Genomic DNA, 13,350 nt, shown 5'->3' on the forward strand with positions numbered 1-13,350 from the left:
ATTCAATTTTGAAAAAAAGGCAAAACGTGTATATTTGCATATTCCTGGGTATCAGGAGGTTAAAAATCTTCTGAATAAAACCATTAAAAAAAAAATTTAAAAAATCAAATGCATTTCAACTTTAGCCTAATTTTGAGTAATAAAATCAATCTAAAAAACATCTAGATATATATATATATATATTTCATAATTCATGCATGAAAGGGTTAAAAAGAGCGAGTTAACTTCTTAACATCCATCAGGTTAGCGCTGACTCCTTTAAGGGTTATGGATCGGTTGTTTCAGTCACATGTTAAACACAGAAACTAGAGGATGAAGTGTAATCCATGTATTTTGGCTTTAAACTTCTGTTCTAACCCTAACCCTAGCTGAGTGTTAGTCCTCATGCTGGGTGCAGGATGGGGTTACAAAGTTACATTTGAGCCATATTTAACCCAGTGTAGTTTCAGTCACATGTTCAAAACAGAAACGAGCACATGATCTCTTTCAAATAAAGAATAAAACATGCATTTTGGCTTTGCACTAACTAGCTAGGGCTAACACTCAGGTAGCGGTAGGGTTACTACAGAGGAAGTGACCCTATCATGGGTTTAGGGATACATTGGATCTTTGAAACTAGAAGATATTCCCTTTCAAATCCAAGTTTAATACATTACATGTATTTGGGTCTTACCCTTACACACTCTGGTAACCCTTAGCTAGAGTTAGCATTCCAGGAAAAGAATGGGTGTTAAATGGTTAAAAATAAACCAAAGTGCATTCTTCCATACGATTAACGCCTGATGACTGTGGTACCATTCATTAACCAGCAGGCCTATGTGTACCAATGACATTCATCCTGACTGATAAATTAAATTAGTCAAATACTGACATGATAAACCGTACCCAAACCAGAAAGAGGACACGTGCATTGATGATGAACTCTGTTGTGAACCATTTCCATTATTTCTCCAAGTCATGCACAAAGAGCATGCTGGGTAGCAGGTTCAAAGCACTACAGTGATGTGTCTCTGACGTGTCACAGAGAGAGAAAAGCCACAGATGAAGGAGACAAAATGAAAAAAACCCATGGATCTCAGAGGCGGGACAGTTCCTGACTCAGACCTAACTCTCCCACACTCTCATAATCGGGCTCTGGCTTCCCGCCGTCGGAGCCCTCCGCTCCCTGCCCGGCCCTGTGCTCATCATCAGAGCTGCCAGTCTTTGGGATGCGGATGGTTTCATAGTCGGGATCTGTGCTGTCCAAACTGGGCTCTTCCCCTGGCTGAGGATCGTCAGGATGAGCGTAGATGTCATTCACAGTGGCGTACAGGTCACTGGAGGATGAGGCCGGGACCAGACCTTTGATCTCTGCGATGCTGCTGTAGTCATGCTCTTTGTCTTCTTCATTGACCGCGTTGTCACAGTGGGTTTTGTTGACTGTAGAGTATACTGGAGACTGAAACACAAACACAGACACACTGTTCAGTCAAACTGCACTTTTGCTCATTAGTTGTGCAAAAATAAGTCTTTGTCAGATATAGTGACATCTAGCAGTGAGGTTGCAGAATATACCTTGTCTCATCTTCCTTTACAGTGACTATTTACTAGTGACTATTTTTCATTTCATTGCATTTTATTTACTTACTTAGACAGGGACAATGCACAATATACATTAACCTTAAAAAGGACAGATGTAGTGTACCAGCTTCTAGCACTAGTGCTAATTTCCACCTGTAGTCCCTGGGCAGGCTGATGTTATCATTAAAAAAAAACAACAACCAGACATTAATAAAAAGTAAAACATTAAAAAACATTTTTAAAAAATGCATATTTATAACTCCATCTGTATATCATTAAAAAAAAGACATTAATAAAAACTAAAACATTAAAAAAACAGTAAAAAATGCATATTTATAACTCCATCTGTATAAAATATTCTTTCCCATCCAACTATTCACTCTTATTCATCCCAGTGCAGTCTGTCACACACACTCTAAACATGTTTACATTATATCATATTATATTATATTATATTATATTAGATCTACAGGTTTGGTTTGACAGTAGCTGTTTTGTCACCATATGGGAGAATGTGTGATAGTTTGTAATTGTTTGTAGTTCTGTTGGTCATGTGTTCCACTGTCACATGGCCACACATGAGAATGCTGAATTTTAAATGCTGTTTTGTGTCTCTGAATCCTACACTCGCTGCGTGCTGTTGATCGAGTAGTTTGAGATGTTTTTCCAGAACTCAAAGAAAAGAAACTCCCAGAGACCTACCAGACTACATAAACAAAACCAGCACTGACCATTGTAATGACGCCCCCCCCCCTCCCCCTTTGACAGTGAGGCCTGTCCTGCACCTATAACCCTGTAGTTCCCTGCTCTCCTATAAATATCACTATCCCCTCTCCTCATCTGTGCTAGCTTCTCCTATCTGCCACCATGACCACGCACTGACCCTGAAAGACCTGGAAAATGTAAAACACTGCCATCCAGATTTGACGCGTCAAACCCAGTTTGACCCAAAAACTGATCCAAGATAATGTTTGAACGTATGAATGTTTTGTGTCTTACATATAAAAACCACAACACAACAACCAACAAAAGCAAAGGCCCAAAGCAAAATAACAACATAAGGTAACTAAAAGAAAAAGAAAAAAAGATTTACAGTATACTATTATATGAAACAAATAGTTAATACAATTTTAGTGTTATTTATATCCGAAAGGGAATGGGAAGAAGTAAACATTGAGTTAACCCCACTCCTTTATTACAATACCACACACAAACTATATCAATCTATATTAATACAACATGTACATATGTCTCTATCAATCAATATAACAACTAGAAGCACTCAGAGAGTGCAGACCTCCACCAAGGCTGATCAGAGGCCCCCCCCGTGGGCCCCCCCACCCCCGATCACCACCAAAATTTAATCATTTCTTCCTTATCCCATTTCCAACAAACCCTGAAAATTTCATCCAAATCTGTCCATAACTTTATGAGTTATGTTGCACACTAACGGACAGACAGACAAACAGACAAACAAACAAACAAACAAACCCTGGCAAAAACATAACCTCCTTGGCGGAGGTAATTATCATTTATATTAATTCTACATCATAATCTACTACATATGTGCTCAGTAGAAACCCATATAAATACAACATACAATTGGCTCTTTAATTTCAAAATAAAATTTAGAACTGTAATTTTTTTTTTTTTTGCTTTATTTCTCTTTTTTCCTCATTTCAGCAGATTCTGTCCTTTAAATACAAGAAAATGCCAAATTATTCCCACCTAATGCCTAAAAACCTCTTTACAGTTGCTTCATTAGCTGCCACACCTGCAGTCCGTGAGTCTAAATCAGTGTCTTCCTCTTTTTTGTCAACACCCTGAAGAAGGGGCATGCTGACAGGCGTTGGTGTGTTTTTAACTCCAGCCCCGATGAACTAATCTACAGGCCTTTTACAAATGTTCTAACCAAGTGAGTGCCTGGACTTTTGTCTTTATACAATCGGCTCTTATTTATAGGTAGCATGTTGACCCGTGTGGATCCACAGGTTCTAGATGTGGAAGTTTTTCTGCTGTTGTGTATTCGTGCGTGCTGTACTGCATTTGTCCACCAGTCACCACTAAAGTGTTCTGGCCATAGCATCAGGACTGTAAGCTGATTGTATGCTGCAGTATTCCAAAATTACTAATATCTCCCAAAATATTGGTCCTATCAACTTGCCATTTTCACTAGTCTGTTCCTTGACCAAAAATTAGGGCTGGGTAAAAAAATGGATTTGATCGACTTTGGATACATTTTCTTTAAATTTTGCGTTATCAATTAATAGTGGATGAAAACGATTTTTCAGAGCGGGACTACGAGTACCTGACCCAGGTACCACCGACGCCAAGGCACAGCTCATGTGCGTCTGGAGGACATGGGGCGTCTCAATCTCGCTCGCAATGGTTCTCACGCGGGAGGGGTGTGGAGGAAGGGTGGGGAAAAGACCTCTGTGGGAGGTCCTCCCAGCCTCAGACTCGGACCCGCAGTGCGGAGGAACTGGCCGCCTGGACCATCTGGTCTGTGGAGGCTCTCAGAGGTGGGTCACGGAAGTCAGTTGCTCTGGGAATATGAACTTGGATCCACACCCAGTCATAGGTGAGTGTGGAGTTATGCCATGTTTCCACTATGTGGTATCAGCTCGACTCGACTCGACTCGGCCTTTTTGCATTTCCATTATGAAAAAGGACCTGGAATCTGGTACCCGGTACTGGTTTTTTGGTATCACCTCCGCCGAGGTTCCAGGACTGGGGACCAGATACTAAAAGGTGACACTGTGTAAACACTGCAGACCACTGATTGGTCAGAGTCATCTCTGTGACCCGCCCTTTTACAAAAAACAGATGCAGAAGTTTACAGTAAATCTGTCAGTAGGTGAATCCACATGATGACAGTCTGTAAAACTACACCATGGTTTGTCCAGGAGGTTCAGACGTAAAAATTCAGCTTGAGTTTGACGAGACAACACGCAACAAGTGAGTTTATCAGCAACTCTGAGCAGACGACACGGAAGTAACGCACCACATCACTATGATGACCAGGTACTGTAAGGTGGGTAGTATCCTGTAATGGAAACGGTCTGGAATAGGACCTGGTACCAGAGTGGAGTCGAGCCGAGCCGAGCCGAGCCGAGCCGAGCCGAGTCGGTTCCACCTAGTGGAAACGCAGCATTAGAGGAAACGGAAAGTCTTCAGTTTCACTTTCACCACTCCAGTAATCATGGATTCTAGTTCAGTGATGGTCTGGTTAGTGTGCTGGCTGGGTTAGTGTGTGGGAATTATAAATGCATTCAACTAGTCGGAAACCCTAAATAACCTACCTCTGGATCTCTACGTTTGTTGTGTCAATCATGGGAGTAACTGGAACAGTTTTTAACGCAGCAGTGTCTCCCAGGCATCTTCGATCAGACGGATTTTACAGACAATTTACAAAAACAATGAACGCACTGCTATGGGACTGTTGGCGCCTGTACGTTCAAACTGGAGAAATGGGGCGGGCACGCTGGTCATTACATCATCTCCTAAATACTAATTAATACTAAATCGAATTGATATCGGATTGGTTCGAATCAAATCAATTCGTGATTAATCGATTCAGAACCTTATGAATCGAAATCAAATCGATTAAGGAAATTGGCCATGATACCCACCACTACCAAAAATACATACGTATGCCAAACTGCAGCACTCAGTTCTTTTCGGATTTTATGTGAATCCCCGAACACACACACATGTACGCACAAAGAGGCCACTTAGCTTTTATAATATAGATTATGTACAACCTTCCCTATAATTTACACTAGTGTTTTTCAACCTTGGGGTCGGGACCCCACGTGGGGTCGCCTGAAATTTCTAGTAATTGATTAAAAAAAAAAAAAGTACAAATAACAAATCTATGTTGAGTTGACAGAGACAATCCCAATCCATAAAAGACAAACTGAGTGTGAAACTGCAGCACTGTGGTTCTGTTTGTCTGTCAAATGTTCACTGTGGTCAGTTTCAGATGCTGCAGCTCTTTCATAATTCATAGTTTCAGTTCTTGTTTGTTCAGTATTAATTGTCCTCCTTGTAAATCACAGCTGGACTGACTGGACAGATCCTGACCAAGGAAAATAAAACTCTCCTTTTGTGCAGTAATCTACACCTGGATTTACTGCCTCTGTCCACAATAATATACATTATATAGACTAAATGTCCTCTAAAATTAATGTTTATTTGCAACATAGTATAGAAAACTATTACATGATCAAAAACAAATTAATTTGAGCAAAAAAAAATTCTGTTTTGAATGTCTGGGGTCACCAGAAATTTGTGATGTTAAAATGGGGTCACAAACCAAAAAAGGTTGGAAACCAGTGATTTACACTATATATGACTATCTCAATTATGTTTTTATATAACCCACAAGTGTATTAGTTCATATAAATACAATACATGAAATACATAATATATACATGTATTCCACCACACAATTGCCAAGCCATCTACAGTACACTCCACTCCAATGTGCTGCCCCAGTATTCACAAGCATAGTAACGCTATCAAGGCGAACATATAAATGACTCATTCTAAGGTCACAAAACCACAGCTATTCTTATTTTAGGTAAACATACTAAACATAAAAATATTACATTCCAGTTCTTCTACTAGATCCAACTAAATCTTACACACTGAACCGTAGGCAATTAAGAAATTAATTAACTAGTTATTCAGATAAAATTTGCTGCACTCTCTGAAATAACACTCTAGAAAAGATAACATGAACAGTTAAGACACTTTTTGTACCAAAAGATTAATTCCTGCTGTTTTTTGCCCACCATCTGATGTTTTATGACTATTACCAGGTTTTTTTTTTTCCTTTTATATTTTTGGTGCTCAGAACATTCAGTGAAGTGCTGCTGTCTCGGGACTGAAAATGGAAGTTTTGGGAATGAGGGAGTTGAACACACACTTACCTCATTGTCTGACAGAATATGGTTACCAAACCCTGGTGCAGGAGATAGAGGAGAAGGTAACTAGAGAAGAAAAGAACAAAAAGATAGATTCAGATATGGCAGCATGTGTATGAAAAGAAAAGATTGAGTGCAAAATCGGACATACTATTGCTCTCAAGGCTAGAAAAGGCTGCTTAGTTCTCCTGAAAATCATAGAATTGTGTCACATCTTTTTTTTTTCTTGAGTCTCAATCTGTAGAGTTTAAAATATTATTTTTACCATAAGTAATGCTGCTGTACAAAACAACTTGTAGAGACTGGAAGATATAGTTGCAGAGGTATCGATCTACATTGACAAAACACGCCAGAAAAAATAATGACAAGTTTTCAAAACCATAATTGCCAGAGGAAAATCTTTTTCAGTATCTTAAGAATGCCTGGTATCCAATCAATAAAGTGACCTTCTACACTATTCCCAACAGTGGCCAAAAACAAGTTTCACAACTGCCATTTCTGCTGTGAATATGAAGTTAATGTTCTATATAACCACCCATTCATTACTAACATTATCGACTGAAAGTCAATAGGCACTGACAAAGTGTGATGTTTTTGTGCGCTGCTTTTGTCCACCTTGCCTTGTGATCAATGTGAAAGTCATTAATTAACAACTGACAAGACGACCAAACACCTCAGGATTCCAACAAGAACCTCAATATCACTGCCAGTGCTGACTAAATACTTGATAAAGCATTTAATTTTATTTGGCTCTTGATGGAAAATGCTCATTTTGCTGCTCATTTTTAAACATACAAGTAATAAATTCAGCCTTGGTTGGTGGAACAAAGTGCTGATGGATTTGAAAAAAGAAAAGCTGTTCACTTGTTCAGACATGGTACCCAGTACTTGGCAAGGGCACATCCTCAGCCAAACTACACACTTACAGTATGGATTAGGGGTGGGAAGATTATCCGATACGCATCGATACGCTGACACACGCGCGTGCACGATCCCAGTGCACCGGTAGAGAAACTGTGAGTGAATGAAAAGTTTGGAATGATATCACGATGCATCGGTTATTGAATGTTTGTATTGATAAAATTCAATCTGTTCAATAGAATATATTTTACTTGTATTTAAAAGTGTTACTATTTATTTGAGTAAAGTTTTTCTTTCCTTCAGACCCACGTTAACGTGTAACATAGATTCGCAGATGTGTACACTGTACACTAACAGTCTGAGCTCCATGGATGGACTGAGCATGTGCGCCACAGATGAATACTGTACTGTGTGTATGTGTATGTGACAGAAGGAATAGACCACATGTGGTTTATGAATGTGTACTTTTACGATATCAGCTGTACTGAATACTGCAGTACATACCACAGATACTTCCTTAAACAGTGTCATACATATTTAACAGCACATCCCATAATACCTTGCACAGGTGTCTCTTAAAGCGACAGAACCTCTTTCTGTTTTACCTTCATTATAAATACATTTCATTACAAATGGATTCGGCGAGGGAGCAAGAAGTTAAGTTAGAAACAGAGAAACGACTTTGGAAACAAAGTCCTAACTTTTTCAGCTGACTGAATGTGAGGCACGTGTTCTGAAACTGAACTAAAGACACTTTGGAAAAAGTCATGGTCTTATTTGATAAATAAATAATCAAACTCATTGAACTGCACTGCATATTTTTTTTTTTTTCCAGAATGAATATGTTCAATCAGAATGTGCTCAATCTCTCTGTATCGTGATTTGGGTGTGAATTGTATCGCATCGCACTGTGAGATGCCACACATGTATCTTTAATATATCAGATCGGAGATGCTCTATCGAGATGTGTATCGTATCGGCCTGAAAACTAAGATTCCCAACCCTAGTATGTAGAGATTGAAAAACTGTGCACAGAGATCCTTCATCAAACCGTTCACCCCAGCTGTGCGGCGTAGTACCATCACACATATACATGCTCTGGTATTTCCTCAATGAGCGTAAATCAATAATATTACTTTATGGATAACGCATGTTTGTAAAAATGATTACTTTTATAGATCAGACACACACTCTCATGTAGCAATGCAGTAGATGCGTCTTTCATTTTGTTTAATTAACTGACCAATTACGTGGAGTGCACTGGAGCCTTCATATGACACAGGTGACTCAATCCAGTCTACATCTCGAACTGTCTCCAAATATTTGTTCACCTAATCTGCAGCCTCCTTATTTTTGTCTCAAGTGTCAAAACAAATTAGAGGAAGATTTCCAATTACTCAGACCCATATTCTGCACTTCAGTAATATTTCTCCTACTGTACCTCTGATGTGCCGTGCATACAGTACACACTGAGTCTGAAAACTTTATTTGGATGCATATTAACATTAGAGCCATCAGAAAAAAAATGGAATGGTATGGAAAATAATAATAGAAAGAATAAATAGAAAGCAGTGATATTAAAATGGACATTGACTTGTAGGAAGGGATTTGGATATCTCAACCTCTATGGCAGGGGTGTCAAACATGCGTCCCGGGGGCCAAATGCGGATCCCCAAAGGTTCCAATGCAGCCCCTGGGATGAATTTACAAAGTGTAAAAGTTCCACAGTCCAGGCTGTGGAACTCAGTTTAGTGTCGGTTCCACATCCAGACCAATCTGATCTACAGTCAAATAATAACAGCAGAAGAACCCACAAAAAAGAATGACTGCAGATTTTCTTCTGGGTTTGATGTGAAAATAATATTACATTATGCCGATAAATAATGACAACTTCAAATTTTTGTCTTTGTTTTAGTGCAAAAAATAACATCAAATTATGAAAATATTTACATTTACAAACCTCCTGTAACAATAAAATGTGACTAACCTGAACAAATATGAACAACCTGAAATGTCTAAAGAAAATTCAGTCCAGTTTAAGTCTTTTTTTCCTGTTCCTCAGTGTTTAGTGTCTTTGTAGATCTGATCCATACTGCACATGGACAAATGATAAGCTGAGGCAGAATATTGTTAAAATTGCACTGATTTTTCTTAAGAAATTTCAGTTTTTTCAGGTTATTCACATCTATTTTGTTTGCACAGTTTATAAAAGTAAGTATTTTCATAATTCTTTTGCATAATTTTGTACTAAAACAAAGACAAAAATTTGCAGTTGTCATTATTTATTATAGGTTATTCTGTTATTATTTTACTGGTCTGGTCCACTTGAGATCAAATTGGGTTGAATGTGGAACCTGAAAGAAAATTAATTTGAGAGCCCTGATCTATGGTGTAGAACAAACCGATAAGATTCACAGAATCTTGGGTGTGTTTCAACATATAAAGGACAATGGTTCAAGTGTAAACTGAACATTGGGACTTCTGATCCTTCAGACTACATCTCATCAAGAACCTTCATTTATCTCCAGCTGACAGAACCACATGGGTCAAAAAGATTACTGTGGAGAACCTTTGTGAAGCCCTACAATGCAAAGTTACAAATACAAATGTCAGGTCAAACTTTAATGAGCAAAAAGGAAGACTTATGTGAACTGTGACCAGAAGCCACGTGGACTTCTCTGGGCTCAGATACATCTGAAATGGACCGACACTCAGTGAAAAGGTGGACTGTGCTCAGACCAATCAATATTAAGGTCTGTTTTGGAACAAATGACCATTGTGTAGTAGGACCCAAAAATGAAAAGAACACTCCGGATTGGTAGCAGCAACAAGTCCAGAGGCCCCAGTCTGTCATGGTCTGGGCTTGGATCAGTGAAAGGACAAAGGTCAGTGACACTCCTGTGATGGACTATGAACGCAGGAAAGTATAGGGACATTTTGGAACAGCCCATGTGCTCCTCAAGAGAACATCCATCCATCCATCCATCCATCCATCCATCCATCCATCCATTGTCTTCCGCTTCATCCGGGGCCGGGTCACAGGGGTAACAGTCTAAGCAGGGATGTCCAGACTTCCCTCTCCTAAGACTCCTCCTCCAGCTCTTCTGGGGGGACCCTGAGGCGTTCCCAGGCCAGACCACAGACATAGTCTCTCCAACGTGTCCTAGGTCTTCCCCGAGGTCTCCTCCCAGTGGGACATGCCCGGAACACCTCCCCAGGGAGGCGTCCAGGAGGATCTGAAACAGATGTGTGATCCACCTCAGCTGGTTCCTCTGGATGTGGAGGAGCAGCGGCTCTACTCTGAGCTCCTCCCTGGTGGCTGAGCTCCTCCCCCTATCCCTAAGGGTGCGCCCAGCCACCCGACGGAGGAAACTCATTTGGACCGCTTGTATCCGGGATCTTGTCCTTTCGCTCCTGACCCAAAGCTCATGACCATAGGTGAGGGTAGGAACGTAGACTGACCGGTAAATGGAGAGCTTCGCTTTTCAGCTCAACTCCGTCTTCACCACAACAGACCGATACAGCGACCGCATCACTGCAGACGCTGCACCGATCTGTCTGTCAATCTGACGCTCCATCCTTCCCTCACTCGTGAACAAGACCCCAAGATACTTAAACTCCTCCACCTGGGGCACGGACTCCCCACCGACCCAACTCAAGAGAATAATGTTTCTAAAAGCACATTGTCCACACATTCCACAGGCCTGGCAGAGGAAGAAGATCCTGAACTGGCCTGAAGCAGCCCTCAAGTGTCCCAAGCGGAAAAAAACCCCTAAATGAAAGTCATGTGGAAAGTGGTAAATGCAGTTACTGCCCAAACTTGTTATGGAACATGTTTAAGAATCAAATTTGTAGGCTATGTTTTGTAAAACAATAGCTTTCAGGAGATAATGCATCACATATTATTCTGTTACATGGTTTTCAGTGTGATATAATTCCAAGATAATTTCCTGATCACTGTTATCTGTTTAATTGAACATACCATCCAAACTTTTTCTCCTGCGCAGTCACTGATGCATTCTGTCTCAATAAATATCCAGACGTTACACGAGACTGATTCATATTTTGATGTATTACAATGAGATATGACGTGTGTGCATGTGCGTATGTGTGTGGACAGGATTATAGCGTACTGTTAACATGTACGTACAAGACACAAAGGCATGTAGGACAGTATGACAGTAAGCTGATTACAGAAGCCTCTGAAGATGGACGACTCAGGTGTCAAGGTGTCAGTCACACTGACGTGCACGCAGACATACGCACTTATAAATCATTATGACATCATCAATTCAGATTATCTCAATTTATCATCTAGAATATGTTCATTTAAGTTTATCAACAACTCCAAGCAGCTCATTTTAGATACACAAAATATGCAAATACAAGAACCACAGCTACACTACATCCCATAGCCCCCCTCACACACCAACATCCGTGCCATATTTAAATCCTCTTGCTACTGTAACAAAACTGACAAGCAGCTCAACAGCGCTGACACACTGAATATCCTGCTTCACCTGGACTGTGTCCTCAGTGGATATCCCAACAGCCCACTGGCTAGGTCACATTCATTTCCTGCACTGCACATTAAAGAAACCCCCAGGCGACACACAGTCAAACGGCTGCAAACAAGTGGCTGTGCTGTTTATGATGCTGCAGGAAGTGTAAGAATCAGAGGAGCTGTGAATGAAAGGTGGCAAAAGGCTGCGTGGGTGTGCAAATGTGTGTGTTCATACTGTATTAAATATTACACCAGGAACCAGATGCATATATGGAAAAAAAAATCTGTAATTTAACAGAATTTTCACTGTTTATTTTACAGATTTTTCCTGTATTTTTAACATACAGGAAAATATCAATGAAATGACAAAAATAGACTGTGATTTTACATGTCAAATGTAAAATAACATGAAAAAACTGTAACTGTGAATAACCATAAAATTTCAATTTTTTAAAAGATTTTTTTTCTTTTTTCACAGAAAAATACAGTTAAAATATATTTGCAAATGTATCATAATTTCACTAATATGTCTTTTCTATTTATGAGATTAAACCAGATATTAAAACCAGATAAAATTACTGACAATTAACCATAAAAGAAGTATTTGTTCTGTCAGTTTAACCAGACTTGTTTGTTAATTGACAAATATCTTGTGTAATTACAGGAGGTTTCACAACAACAATGTTGAATCAATGTATTTTTGTGAATGCATAACATGTATAAGCACTGATAAACTGTCCAAATACAGTTTTTATCAGTGGATTGAACAACTGAGTCTCACTCAAAATTATATATATATATATATATATATATATATATGTAATTTAATTGTTTTAATACATGTAAATATTCTTTATTAAACATTAAAAAGTCAAAAAAAATACGCAAAATCTCATGTAAGTTAGGGCAAAAAACTGTATTTTAATTAGGGAAAATTACTGTATTTTTATGAGATGGTTATTTTATATTTATTTATATATATATATATATATATATATATATATATATATATATATATATATATATATATATATATTTAACAGTATTTTTTCGGCGCCCCTGCTGCCGGAATATTACAGTTTTTTGTTTTTTTTTTTCTTTTTTTTTTGCAGTGTATATGGCGAAAAAAAAAATGTTTCCCCGTCTGTATGAGCAGCATTTACGGAGCTGGGACCTGAGGGAATTACTGGAAGACATTTACATACAGGCACGTCAATGTACACACAGATGAGAGTGGGTGTGTGTGTGTGTGGATGTGAGACAGACACATACACACAGGGAGAGAGTTTCCATAGCTCATATCATCCATCATGAAGCCAGACTAACTGTCATAGTGATGGTGGCCAGCTGGTGCTTACTAGGCTCACACACACACACACACACACACACACACACACACACTTATGCATAACACACGTGCTTTGTCTGACAAGACAAATCACCAACGGCTCCTGGTCATACACCGGCATAAACCACAGGGAGCCACGAACATTC

General features: G+C 39.3%; 1 protein-coding gene across 1 annotated transcript in view; it reads right to left on the reverse strand.

Moving 5' to 3' along the window:
* Positions 1–212: 212 nt before the first annotated feature.
* LOC115428534 (phosphoprotein associated with glycosphingolipid-enriched microdomains 1-like) overlaps positions 213–13,350 on the reverse strand; it is a 175,909-nt gene continuing 162,771 nt past the window's right edge. The window contains exons 8-9 of the mRNA XM_030147631.1: positions 6,498–6,557; positions 213–1,438 (exon numbers count right to left, since the gene is read on the reverse strand). Of these exons, the coding sequence (XP_030003491.1) occupies positions 1,076–1,438; positions 6,498–6,557 (423 nt within the window). The 3' untranslated portion in view covers positions 213–1,075. The remainder of the gene's footprint in view (positions 1,439–6,497; positions 6,558–13,350) is intronic.

This window comes from Sphaeramia orbicularis, chromosome 11 (genome assembly GCF_902148855.1).
Source record: "Sphaeramia orbicularis chromosome 11, fSphaOr1.1, whole genome shotgun sequence".
Taxonomy (NCBI): Eukaryota; Metazoa; Chordata; class Actinopteri; order Kurtiformes; family Apogonidae; genus Sphaeramia; species Sphaeramia orbicularis.